The 15128-nt window shown below is 32.5% G+C and overlaps 1 protein-coding gene across 1 annotated transcript in view; it reads right to left on the minus strand.

Moving 5' to 3' along the window:
- Positions 1–896: 896 nt before the first annotated feature.
- Positions 897–15128, minus strand: part of LOC139506165 (calpain-9-like) — a gene marked incomplete at its 5' end in the record, with an annotated part of 48297 nt that continues 34065 nt past the window's right edge. The window contains 6 exon segments of the mRNA XM_071295390.1: positions 897–3345; positions 7985–8043; positions 9265–9381; positions 12972–13050; positions 14377–14445; positions 14851–14909. Of these exon segments, the coding sequence (XP_071151491.1) occupies positions 3319–3345; positions 7985–8043; positions 9265–9381; positions 12972–13050; positions 14377–14445; positions 14851–14909 (410 nt within the window).

The following is a 15128-nucleotide window of genomic DNA, read 5'->3' on the forward strand; positions in this document are numbered from 1 at the left end:
GCCATTTCAATTGATATTTTATGGTGTGTCTTTCTATGTTGTGATGTTACACTATTGTTTCAAGTAAGGGTAAAGGTTGATACCTATTAAAATGTTTAAACCCGCTGCATTTGTTTGCACCTGCGCGAGGAACATGATGTTCAGTGGTTGTCATTTGTTGATGTGGTTCATAAATATTTTTTGTTCTTATTTTTTATATATATTGATTAGACCTTTCGTTTTTCCGTATGAATGGTTTAACACTAGTTATTTTTTGGGCCCTTTTTATCTTTCAGAAAATGAATTCTTATTACACTATAATCACTACCAGAATATTAATGCTATTTATACTGTATTCAGTTCCAGAATATGAATTCTTTTGACACTGTATTCACCACCACAAGTCAACATTATTTATATCAAAATCATTCATATTCTTGCCTGCAATATAGTTATTTGAATGTTAAAAACATGTCATTATGATTAACTATATTCAATTTTGAAAAAAAAACTAATGAGCTTCCATGGCAAGTGGTGAAAATTGTATTAAGCAGCAACCATTTGATTTTCTGGGGGTGGGGGGCTATGTTTTTTTTTGGAAAAAAAAGTTTGTTTCCAGGTTTTGGTGAAAAAAATAATTTGTTTTGGACCCGGAGTAAAAAAAATTGTTTGTTTCACCCTCAGCTGCCACTATATGTAATGGTAAAATTGAAAGAAAAAAATTGTCTTCGGTTTGTCGCTAAAAAAAAAGATTGTTCTTCGCCGAAGGCGAACAAAAAAGTTTGCACAGAAAAAAAAACCATAGCCCCCCCCCCAGAAAATCAAATGGTTGCTGCCTTAGTTAATGAACAAAAACAACTGGGAAATTTCCATTTCATTTGCCCTGGTGTTATCTTTGAAAGAACAATAACTATGAATCAAGAGCACATTGTTTTATTGGTTAAAAATGTTAATAACATATAAGTGAGTGCCTTGAAAAACTATAATACCGTATCTATAATTTGTTAACATATACCTGGCCAACAAGAAAAAATAGATAAAAGAAGCACCATAAAAATGCTAAACATAGAAAAGTGATCAAGTTACAAGTGTAAACAGATTTAACAAAAGCATGTATTGCACTTACCAAATAAACCATTGATATATATATATTCAATTAAATGAACAGTACCATAAAGTTAAGAAAAAACAAAATCATAATGCTAAATTTAACACACAATTTTTTTTTAATATAAAAAATGTAGCGTTTTCTTAAATTTTAACACGCTCTGCGAGTAGAAAAGTCTGCATTATAAACTGGTTTCATAATCTACATTGTTCAGGCAAGATAGACTGGTTCCACAAGTCTTTGAAACATTTTGATTTTCCAGTAAATAACAATTAATTGTCAGTTATGGGCTTTCACTGGAACAGATCTGATATTTACTTTTTAAAAAAATAAATTACCATCTGACATCTTGATCCTAATAAAAATGTTGAAATATGGAAATGTGGATAAATATAGGTATCTAGTGTATTTTGTGAACACCAATAGTAGTAAATTTTGTGGTGTAATAATTTCCATGTGTTTGTCATTCATATCAAAACCTTCAAGTTAAAACAGTAACTTGAAAAAAACCAAAAAGAATAAATAATGTATCACTATGTTATAAAAAAAAACTATGTAAATGCAGATCTTTAAATGTACATAATTGGCCAAAAATATTGTGAAAATAAATAATTACAAAAGTTAGCAGGTTATATTGCATAAGTTAAATCTGAATGTTACATCAATCTTACAAGTAATCATTTTTAATAACAAGTACAGATAATATAACAAGATGCCACTGCATAATACATAGTAACAATCCCACAGACTATATAAATATTTCAAAATAATAATGAATATAATAACATCTATTAATTATAAAATTCTAATAACTATTATCAGACTCAGTATATTGTATATGATTAAGACTACACAAAACACTACAAAAGCTATTTGTAAACATGTAAAAATATACATAAGAATAAACAACCCAAAAGGGTTTTCAAGATGACAACAAACAGATAAAAATAATTGAGGTAATATTCCAGTGTAGGGTTGTGGAAATAGTTAATCTCCTTCAGCATACCTTATACATGGATGACATAGGCAATTAATGCTGGACATTTAAATAACAACAATTGCCGGTTTTTAAGGAAAAACACTGCTTTTATCAACTATGATTTACAAGATTTGTTCATAAAAATATTATAATTATTTTGTTCTTGATTGTTTTAAGTCTTTTATTGTTTTGTACTTCTATATCTTGTTTTTTATTCCTCTGTTTATTTCAAACATTCTTTAGTCTCTAAACAACACAATACTAATCATCAAAGTTAGCAGTGGTCAGTCAACTTTTGTTCAGCCTTGACAAGAGACAATATTTCAGACAACTTGCTTCTAACATTTTTGAATGGAAGTTTATTTTAAATTTATTCTGATTAACTCTTTTGAAACAACTTCAAATTCTAAAGTCAGCCATACAAATGGTGAATCAATATTCAAAACATATAATATCATTCCACAACCCTGAAATTACAGGCAAGATACTTCTAAATGCATAATAACTGATATAGAATAAATATAAGAAACTATAAATAATTCCTCATAGATATTGGTCTTAACATTGTGTATGCCACATGCAATCAGAGGTTCATTTTTGTATAACTAATTGGAGATTAAGTCTGAAATAAAATTATCTGACACCAAATGCATTAAGACTGAAATGCTAAACTTGCTTTTAATTGGCTCCTATATTTTCAAGTTTTGGATTAATCTTGTTTAAAACATTAGGAGTCTTAATGTAAAATTGCTGTATAATAACACATTTTTGTTTTTATATTAATCAAACTTCTAAATGACTTTCAAACATAATCATAATAATTTCCCATATGGAATAATTCAATAAAATCTTTGCTCGTCTGATTTCAATCTTAGTTATATACCAGGTACTTAGACAGAACCTAATATCCTATCTTTATCCATTGGTTTCAAATAAAAATTACTAAAATTTCAGATAATTACAAGAGCTCATTATTTGATGTTTTTCTGTTTCTCCAACTGGTTTAAATTGCCTCTGTGTTTTTTAAGAATAATAATTATATAAATGACTGGTGACAAAGGATGCAAAATGCTCAACAGGTTAGTCTTGAAATTAAAAAATGTAAAAGTAAACACAATACTAAATGCAAAGTTTTGGTAGATATAGTACATAATCTTTAATCACTTCTTTGAAAAGTATTGCTAATGATGGAGACAGACAGAAAACAGTTACATCACAGGAACAAACACATCTGAAGGTCCTTTGTTACATTTTATGAGTACATAGTTGTTGCAACAAACTGAAAGAAAAAAATAGAACTGCATTTTAATGTTTTATATTATGAAACATTCAAAACAAGAATGTGTCCAAAGTACACGGATGCCCCACTCACATTATCCTTTACCATGTTCCATGGACCGTGAAATTGGGTAATAATCTAATTTGGCATTAAAATTAGAAAGATTATACTATAGGGAACATATGTACAAAGTTTCAAGTTGATTGGACTTCAATTTTATCAAAAACTACCTTGACCAAAAACTTTAACCGGAAACTCCCACTTTCATTTTCTATGTTTAGTGGACCGTCAAATTGGGGTCAAAAGTCTAATTTGGCTTTAAAATTAAAAAGATCATATCATAAGCAACAAGTTTACTAAGTTTCAAGTTGATTGGTAAGATCAGCTTCATCAAAAACTACCTTGACCAAAAACTTTAACCTGAAACTCCCACTTTCATTTTCTATGTTCAGTGGACGGTGAAATTGGGGTCAAAAGTCTAATTTGGCTTAAAATTAGAAAGATCATATCATAAGCAACAAGTGTACTAAGTTTCAAGTTGATTGGACTTCAGCTTCATCAAAAACTTTAACCTGAAACTCCCACTTTCATTTTCTATGTTCAGTGGACCGTGAAATTGGGGTCAAAAGTCTAATTTGGCTTTAAAATCAAAAAGATCATATCATAAGCAACAAGTGTACTAAGTTTCAAGTTGATTGGACTTCAGCTTCATCGAAAACTACCTTGACCAAAAACTTTAACCTGAATGGACGGACGAACGGAAGCCCAGACAGACGGACGGACGAACGGAGCCACAGACCAGAAAACATAATGCCCCTCAACTATCGTAGGTGGGGCATAAAAACAAGAGAGCAAGTTTCAATTTGATTGGACTTCGACTTCATCAAAAACTACCTTGAGAAAAAACTTTAAGCTGAAGCAGGACAGACAGAGGAATGGACGAACGAAAGAAGGGACACACAAACCGAAAAAAACCTGTGCCCCTAGATGGGACATAAAAAAGTGTGCAAATCCAAGAACAGTAACCATAACTCTGAACAAAATCATCAGACCTGAACAAAATTCAAACTGATCTGTAACTGGTCATGGTGAAACTACATACCAAATATCAAATGATTATCTTCAAGCATGACTAAAAAAATGGAGAAAACTGACAACTTGCAAGTCCAAGAACCATAACTCTGCACAAAATCATCACACCAGAACAAAATTCAATGGTCATGATAAAACTGTATACGAAATATCAAATCAATTTTCAAGCATGAAGCAACAAATGTGAAAACTGATTTGAAGGTCTGATGGACAGACAGAGGGATGGAGCGCAAACTAATGTCACCTTCAGTTTTGCTGGTAGGGAATAATAACCTAATTATAAATCTGTTGTGGTTTAAAGAGAAGATTCATCATAAGGCCACACCAATTTGATAAATAGTTCTTTGGATTTTCCTGCTCCTGCTTTTGAGAAATCAAGTTTTTAACAACAAACAAGAGTGCACACACTGAAATGTCTTGCCTTCTTTACTAATCATTGATATTATGTTGAAAGTCCTAAGTATAAAGCTTTATTACAACTGTCACATAAACTTAACATTAACCAAGACAGCTAAACAAAGACCAATGAACCATGAAAATGAGGTCAAGGTCAGATGAACCATGCCAGGCAGACATGTACAGCTAACAAAGCTTCCATACAACAAATATAGTTGACCTATTACTTATAGTTTAAGAAAAATAGACCAAAACACAAAAACTTAACACTGTGCAATGAACTTTGCAATTGAGGTCATGGTCAAATAAACCTGCGGGACTGACATATAGATCATAATATATTTCCATACACCAAATATAGCTGACCTTTGACATATAATATTAGATAAAAAGACAAAAACTTAAAAACTTAACTTTGACTATTGAACCATGAAAATGAGGTCAAGGTCAGATGACATCTGCCCGCTAGACATGCACACCTTACAATCATTCCATACAACAAATATAGTAGACCTATTGCATAAAGTATGAGAAAAACAGACCAAAACACAAAAACTTAACTATAACCACTGAACCATGAAAATGAGGTCAAGGTCAGATGACACCTGCCAGTTGGACATGTACACCTTCCAGTCCTTCCATACACCAAATATACTAGCCCTATTGCTTATAGTATCTGAGATATGGACCACCAAAACTTAACCTTGTTCACTGATCCATGAAATGAGGTCGAGGTCAAGTGAAAACTGTCTGAGGGGCATGAGGACCTTGCAAGGTACGCACATACCAAATATAGTTATCCTATTACTTATACCGTAATAAGAGAGAATTCAACATTACAAAAATTCTGAACTTTTTTTTCAAGTGGTCACTGAACCATGAAAATGAGGTCAAGGACATTGGACATGTGACTGACAGAAACTTCATAACATGAGGCATCTATATACAAAGTATGAAGCATCCAGGTCTTTCACCTTCTAAAATATAAACCTTTTAAGAAGTTAGGTAACGCCGCCGCCGCCGGATCACTATCCCTATGTCGAGCTTTCTGCAACAAAAGTTGCAGGCTTGACAAAAAAACTACCGCTTCCGTATTTTTTTGGTCCGCATGCCGCTCCGAAATTAATCTTACCTTGAATTTTTTTTTCTCACTGACGCTTTGTTTTTGCATATAATCAAATCTGGGTTCAAACGCACGTGTGATTAATCAATAAAAAGTGAAAGGAAATATGAAAATCAAAATGTCCAGCTATCAGTTGTTGTTGTTTCGGCTCTATGCCGAGGACAGGCGATCATTGATCAAACGACTACCCGTTGTTCGTCATCATTTTCATTCGAAGATATCTTTTATGAAGCTAAAAGGGTAAATAAAGTCTGTCAATATTTCGTTTGATTACGATTTCGACAACAGCCGTCGGTATCACCTATCATAGTTCGTGATTACTCTGACGTCCAACGGCTGTTTTGCCAGACAAGCTGGGGCTGGGGCTTGTCTGGCAAAACAGCCGTAGGACATCAGAGTAATTTTGGACTACACCTATCAATATTGGCACTGACATGGATATTTCTGCGTTGGAGAGTTAAACTGTAAATTTGTGAATTTCGAAATAGATAGAACACCCTCCGATCCAAACAATAATTTAATTGAATTACCAACAGGTCCCCCTAAAGAAAATTCGTTTGCACTGTTAATGAAAAAAACAATAGAGCTTCCTCATAAACCTAAACCAAAATCGTGTGAACAGGGCAAGGAGATATTGATAGAAACTGTTGTGTGACCTTATTGACCTGGCTAGTACTATATAGAGTGTGGGTGGTCTTCAGACACTTTAGAATAAGGGACAATTGTGCAGAATAAACTTAAAAATGCTTTGTGGTATAAAGAACCCATCCATCAAAGACTGCAATTTACTGTGAAATATGTCAAAATCCTAATACATGTATCAAAATAAAATCTATTCCATATAAAAATTTATTCATTCCCAGAGTGCATCTTACAATTCACAGTAGTAGTTAGTTTTGATGAGAACACATATCCTTCTGTTCGTCTTTTAGTTTCCAAGCACAGCTCTTAATATAACAATATTATTGAGATGTGGTTAATTGCCAATGATACAAATATCCACCCAAATTCAAAAGAAGTATAGATGTAAGCAATAATATGCAAACAAACATTTTTAAACCGTGAGAAAATCCCATGTTTTGTTGGGGCCTTTCCAGAATTATTTGTATGGGGGAGGAAGGCACCTGTATTAAAATTTGATATGTGGTGGTTATTTAAGAAAGATTGCTTGAACATTTAAATGAAGTATCCAATTTAAAATGTATGCATGGTGGGGTCAGATAAAAAGTGCCTTCCTTCCCTCCCCATACATTTATTTTTGGAACAGCCCTTGGTGGAATTTAATTCAACCTCAAACATTGTCAAAAAAGGCTGTTCACCATAAATTTACAAACTGAACGTATCAATTTAATAACTGTCATGTGTTTTGCATGCTCTTTACATTTGTGAAGGTCATTGGTATTGCCATTTCTAAGTCACATTTAAGAGGTTTTTTTTTCAAATATTTGCTGCTGCAAGGTGAAAGAGACTACAGTTGTTTGCTTAGAGTCAGAATAATGTATTCAAATGGGATAACCGGCCTTATGCCTCAAAACATCAGTGATTTTTCTTCTTTTTCTGTTTGATAAACCTAGCATGTATCACTTTAAAAAAAAAAGATATCGCTCGCTCCTCTTGCAGACCACTCGCCTGTCAAAAACTCATTTTCAAGAAATTTTTTAAAACAAAAAAATTTCGCTCACTCGCCCCATTTTTTTTTTAGAGCAAATGTCCGAAGAACTATTTATGAAATTGGTGTGGCCCAAAAGTCATGTTGATGGAAAACACCAAGTGATGGCATTAACTCTGAATGAAAATTTGAGCTTGGTAAGTTAAAAAGACATACATCAGTCAGCAATACATTACTAAAATAAGAAAATGATCACTACAAAAAACTATGGATGAATTTCATGGTCTGGAAGGGTCAGCAGTAACTGCTACATTTGTAGCACCTGTTATAATATTAGATAATGGACTCCGAAATATTTCTCAAGTTTATAATAAATTAAGTGACATAAATGAAATCTATGAATAATGAGTTAAACTTACACTGTCAACATCAAAAGCAGCAATTCCTTGTCTCTGTGCATCATAGCTCTTAAAAGATGCTGAAAAAAAGCAAGTCTACTTAAAAACCTTTAAGAATACATTAATATGTTTGTAAGATGCAATGAAGAACTTTTGAAACAGAATTATGTTATTGTGATATTTTAATGCAAATGATAAAATTAAAATGGCAATACTTTGACATGTAAGCTATGCAAAACATTCAAATTCAATGAACCATGACTGATGGTAAATTGTCAAATAATTTATCAAAAGAAATGAAACAAAATGTTGGAGCGTACTTATGGCCCTGTAAAGCTTTTTTTATTTAAAATTTGATAATGAAAAGTTATCATAGTATTAACCCAGTAATTTTGACAAAACCAAACGTAAACTTTATCTATAACTCTTTATAGTTCTCTTACCAAATGGTTGAAGCAAACTGAAGATAGAGAAGAGAAACCAACTTTGGGACTTACAGATGGACAAGGGTAAAACTTAATGCCGCTTGCATTATTGTATGGAATAAAAACTTACAGCCTGATTTATGTACAAAACAATAAACAAAAAAAACCAAATGAAATCTGATATAGAGCAGCAAACAACCACTGAATGACAGGCTCCTGACTTTGGGACGGATTTGTACAAGTTCTTCTTGTTTCCAACTCCCCAATATTTCTATTGTAAAATTGTAATTTGTGCACTTTTGAAAAATAAAATATTGTTTAAACTAACAATAAGCCCACTTTCCAACATTGTAGACAAGAACAGACTTCATGAAAATAATCTCTATTTTGTTGATCTTGTATTACTGATCTTTAAGTCTGTTTAGTTTATTTGACTTATTAATAGATCGTGCATTGCTGATAATTTTTGTGATTTAAAGGCGTTTACCTATTACAATTTATATCATATGAGGCATAACAGAAAAATAATGAATCTCTCTAAATATCAGTTTTCATGATAAAAGGCAAGAAATTGCTTTGCTGAGCGCAGCTGGATACGACAGCAGAGGTCAAACCCTAAACAGTTGGGACAAAAACAGACATAATATTCGCGCTTGATACAGGTCTGAATTTTGATTGTAATTAAATATTAGACACATTATAGGTTTCTGATACAGAATAACTGTAGTCAAAGAACTTAGAATTGGTTTTATGATTTGTATTTATGTTTTTTGCATATGTTATTTCAAGAGACTGTCAAACAGACAGCATATAATTCTATGACACTTGGAGGTGTTAAATCAAATAATGCACCTTTTCACTAGCCAGAAATCTTACCTAACATTGTTTTAAGCTTGATAGCACAGAGCATAAAATCACTGAATTCTATCTCTCCTGCTTTATTACTGAACCTCATAACTAGAGTGCTGAATGTACGGTTACTCAGTTTGAATCCTGCAAGAAAAATCAAAAATACACTAAATAATAAAACTATGGACAGAGAGAAGGTTGTAAAAATAACCCTCAATGGAAAGCCTTTACTGCTTTATTTTATCTATTATATACAACACAAAAACTGTTAGATCAGAGTTAAGATTTAATTTGGGTGGTCATATTTTTATCAGACTGGTAGGAAATGAAGACTTTGTTACAAAGTATCTTCCATATATTATTACTTTGGCCAATTTAACTTCTTTAGTAATACAACACTAATGATTCTTTTGAACTTTTGGTCCTCAATGCTCTTCAACTTCGTACTTTATTTGGCATTTTTTACATTTTTTGAGTCGAGCGTCACTGATGAGTCTTTTGTAGACATTTTAATTGGGCAAACAAAATCTTATCAAATTCCTGACTTCAAATAACTTTGAAAGAAAGTCAACTGATCAAAATATCTTGTGTATATCTTAGGGGGAGGGGCCCTTCCTACATATTAGGTGATAGGACATGCTGCTAGAATAAAGCACATCTTCTAGTTTGAAAATATGTAAAAAGGTGGGGAAATATATCAGAAATAAATAATAAGGTTAATAAAGTTTGTCTGTCATCTTTCTATTTGTTCTTGGTTGATCTGTTATCCACAACTTTTCCTCTTTTGACATTTTGGTATTCCACTTTTCCAACACGCACATGAAACCTAATCAATATGGGGAAAAGGTTAAATTTTTACCTATTCAATATATATACATTTTAAAATCTTAAGTGTGTGAAAAGGGTGGGGTTACAGAACCCCAGCTGCACCCTTATTTATTAAAAGTATTGAAATCTGTTGAGTTTAAGAGGAGTTGTAACGACAAGATCAAGACTAATTGACTTATGGAGCCACAGGTCAAAAACATTTAATCCTACAAATCTTTTTTGCATGGGGTATAATTTAAGCTTTCTTTTTGTAAGGCAAAACGTAACCAGATGCTCCACAGGGCGCAGTTTTATACGACCGCAGAGGTTGAACCCTGAACGGTTGGGGCAAGTATGGACACAACATTCAAGCTGGATTCAGCTCTAAATTTGGATTGTGATTAAATAGTTGACACAGCATAGGTTTCGGACACAGAATGAATGTGGTCTAATGAACTTAAAATATTTTTTTGCCTTTCAGCAATTCACTATGCTGTTGAATATTAATCCTCTCAAAAAAATGTTTGAAGAAATTTTCTTTTTATTTATGAAATCTGAAATGAGAAAAATGTTAAATAAGGTGCTTGTTATCCCTGAATGGTAAAGATTGTTTTAATTTATCAGTTGGTAGTAAAAGTGAATATAGTATATTGTATAAAACAATGATAAGTACATATTTAGATTCAGCATATCAAAAAAACCCAAGGATTCAATTTTTGTTAAAATCAAACTAAGTTTAATTTTGGACCCTTTGGACCTTAATGTAGACGAATTTGAAAACGGGACCAAAAATTAAGAATCTACATACACAGTTAGATTCGGCAAATCAAAGAACCCCAATTATTCAATTTTTGATGAAATCAAACAAAGTTCAATTTTGGACCCTTTGGGCCCCTGATTCCTAAACTGTTGGGACCAAAACTCCCAAAATCAAACCCAATCTTCCTTTTATGGTCATCAACCTTGTGTTTTAATTTCATTGATTTCTATTTACTTATACTAAAGTTATGGTGCGAAAACCAAGAATAATGCTTATTTTGGCCCCTTTTTGGCCCCTAATTCCTAAACTGTTGGGACCTCAACTCCCAAAATCAATCCCAACCTTCCTTTTGTGGTCATAAACCTTGTGTTTAAATTTCATTGATTTCTATTTACTTATACTAAAGTTATTGTGCGAAAACCAAGAATAAAGCTTATTTGGGCACTTTTTTGGCCCCTAATTCCTAAACTGTTGGAACCAAAACTCCCAAAATCAATCCCAACCTTCCTTTTGTGGTAATAAACCTTGTGTCAAAATTTCATAGATTTCTATTTACTTAAACTAAAGTTATAGTGCGAAAACCAAGAAAATGCTTATTTGGGCCCTTTTTTGCCCCTAATTCCTAAACTGTTGGGACCTCAACTCCCAAAATCAATCCCAACCTTCCTTTTGTGGTCATAAACCTTGTGTTTAAATTTCATTGATTTCTATTTACTTATACTAAAGTTATTGTGCGAAAACCAAGAATAAAGCTTATTTGGGCACTTTTTTGGCCCCTAATTCCTAAACTGTTGGAACCAAAACTCCAAAAATCAATCCCAACCTTCCTTTTGTAGTAATAAACCTTGTGTCAAAATTTCATAGATTTCTATTTACTTAAACTAAAGTTATAGTGCGAAAACCAAGAAAATGCTTATTTGGGCCCTTTTTTGCCCCCAATTCCTAAAATGTAGGGACCAAAACTGCCAAAATCAATCCCAACCTTTCTTTTGTGGTCATAAAACTTGTGTTAAAATTTCATAGATTTCTATTCACTTTTACTAAAGTTAGAGTGCGAAAACTAAAAGTATCCGGACGACGACGCAGACGAAGACGCCACCGTGATACCAATATACGACCAAAAAATTAAAATGTTTGCGGTCGTATAAAAAAATGTTTAACAAGGCCTGTCAGAATGACAGTAAACCGGATTTTTTAACATTTATTTGTGTCCTGGAATTATAAGACTACAATAGGTTAAAAAAGGTCATTTACTAAAATTTAACCGCATTCTACATTTTGAGGCCCAAATAATACCAAAGAAATAAAAGGTAAAAGTCTGAGTCAGCCTTTTCTCCTCCATTAAAAAAAAATTAAATATCTCAGAAAGTAGCACCACAATCTATCAAATTTTTTAGCTTATTTTATTTCTTAACTAATTCTCTATAGACTATCAATTTTAAAAATTTTGCTTAAGTAATTCCTTTAGAAACATGTTGTGGTCTTTTTGATGTTTTATGATTAAGTTGAAATTCAAGGTCAAATTTAGCCAATATTGACTCATGTCCTTTATTATTGCCATTCATGCTGAAATCAAATGTCTTCTTGGATATATATAAAACAAGAACGTGCCCATAGAACATGGATGCCCCATCCTCATTTTCTATGTTCAATGGACCGTGAAAATGGGGAAAAATCTCTAATTTGGCATTAAAATAAGAAAGATCATATCATAGGGAACATGTGTACTAAGTTTCAAGTTGATTGGACTTCAACTTCAACAAAAACTACCTGGACCAAAAACTTTAACCTGAAGCGGGACGGACGAACGAAACGAACAGATGAACAAACGAACGCACAAACCAGAAAACATAATGCCCATAAATGGGACATAAAAATCAGTTCAAAAAGGCTCAACTCATCAGATGGTCAAAAATTCAAGTGGACTTGGCCAGGTACTTGTACATCCCAACAACAAAAAAGACACTAGGTACAGATCTGAGAGTACCATGCTTTTTTTTTTTCAATCCAACAAGGTTTTTTTCAACAACAGCCACAATTGATTCCTTGAAAAAGATCTTTGTATAACATCAACTGATGAAGGATTGACAATTAAAGCTTACTGGATCTTTTTGATCAGATGCATTATAAAATTTTGTAATTTTAAAATCCCTTTTAATTAATTTACCACTAGCATGTAAGGCAGATCTTAATTCATAGGAGCTGAGTCTTCCACTGCTGTCTTTGTCGAACTCTTTAAATACACCCTGAAAAGATGAATAAAATGCTTTAACAAAATATATCATGAAGGCAAAAGCAACAAAAATAACCAGTACTTTAATAACAGCTCTGTTGTCTTTAAAATTAAACGCAAGGTTATTATTAGGAGATCAGTGATATGACAACTCTTTAATTTCTAGTGAGAACATGCCTAACTCTCATGACTGATATTGATAATACAGCTGAATGCAGATTATTACGAAAGTATACAAATAGACAGGTGTGGGTCAGTAAAAAAAAAAATCTAAAAGATATGTACACATATAATGTTTAACCCCGCCGCATTTTTGCGCCTGTCCCAAGTCAGGAGCCTCTGGCCTTTGTTAGTCTTGTATTATTTTAATTTTAGTTTCTTGTGTACTATTTGGAAATTAGTATGGCGTTCATTATCACTGGACTAGTATATATTTGTTTAGGGGCCAGCTGAAGGACGCCTCCGGGTGCGGGAATTTCTCGCTACATTGAAGACCTGTTGGTGACCCTCTGCTGTTGTTTTTTATTTGGTCGGGTTGTTGTCTCTTTGACACATTCCCCATTTCCATTCTCAATTTTACATAATGCCTCTGTTTCCTACGGTAGGGGCGTCAATAGTTGATCAGCACTGATTTTTAACTTCATCATTAGATTAAAATTTAGAAAAAATATTGTATGTGAGACACTTTCAATGCAATTTTTAACATAAGGCCAAATAAAAATATGTGTGGTTCCAGTAACCCTACCGTTCCTACTTTTTTGGCTTTAAAATAGCCTACCCTAAAGATTTTATTGTCATTTCTCATTAAGCACTGTTAAAGTCAGAATGTTGCTCCCATAGATTCAATGTAAAAAAACCACATAAAATAAAAAAAATCCCTACCTACCTACCCTAACTTTTTTTCAGATGTAACTGGAACCACACATACTTTTTTATTTGGCCTAATCAATATTTTCAGAACTCTTTAAAAAAAAAAAAAGTAGATTGCCACTAACTTCAAACTTCTCCAGGAAATTGCTAACACAAACCTTTTATATTAATATGACCTATTGCTTATAGTTTAAGAATAACAGACCAAAACACAAAAACTTAACACTGAGCAATTAACCATAAAAATGAGGTCACGGTCAAATAAAACCTTCAAAACTGACATGTACATCATAAAATATTTGCAAACACCAAATATAGTTGAGCTTACTGCGACAAAAATCTGGCAAGAATTCTACATGTGAAAGCACTTACCATACTAAACAGATGCTTGGTATAAATTTCTATGTTTCTCTGGAAAGTGTTGCAGGACAAAAATTTATTGATGTCTAAAAAATAATTACAAACATACCTTCCATTTTCTGAGATCTGTCCAAAGTGTCTTGAATTCATCAAATCCTAGTTTTCCAGATAAATCACCCTTCAGTTTGTCAAGGAAAAATAGAAAGACTGACCCTCCTTTATTCCCTAAGCATCTAGTAAGTATCATCTATTTAGAATTAAAATTATTTGATATGATATTCTTTAGTAATGTTTACTTGTACATGTGTTTTAAGCTTATTCCTAAATTATTGGGACCATAACCCCCAAAATCAATCCCAACCTTCCTTTTGTGGTATTGAACCCTTTGGTAAAATTTCTTAGAGATCAATACACTTCAACTAAAGTTATTGTCTGGAAACCAACTGTGTCTTCAGACGAGTCTGGACTATGATGACATCAATGGATTATACTTGCTCGTATAAAAATCTACCTGGTTCGACATTCACTTAAAAGTAAGTATAATATTATATGATATTCATTTTGGTGTCTTAGGAAAGGATACATCGTGCATGGCTACCATACTGCGGCAAGCATCAACACCAAATCCATCAAAGTCAAATTCTGAAAAAGTGTGAATCAAAAGCTAAAACAATTGGCAGTGAAAACTATGACTCAAGATCCTGCTTTAATCTTCATTTATACAACACTAGGAATACTTTCAAATGGCGTATTAAGAAATATTGAATTATAGCAACATATGAAATATAAATTTTGTTTGAATGATATATATATATGGTTAAGTAGGAAGTTGATTATACAGTAACGGACTAACTAGTATGA

Source organism: Mytilus edulis, unplaced genomic scaffold (assembly GCF_963676685.1).
Source record: "Mytilus edulis unplaced genomic scaffold, xbMytEdul2.2 SCAFFOLD_101, whole genome shotgun sequence".
Classification (NCBI taxonomy): Eukaryota; Metazoa; Mollusca; class Bivalvia; order Mytilida; family Mytilidae; genus Mytilus; species Mytilus edulis.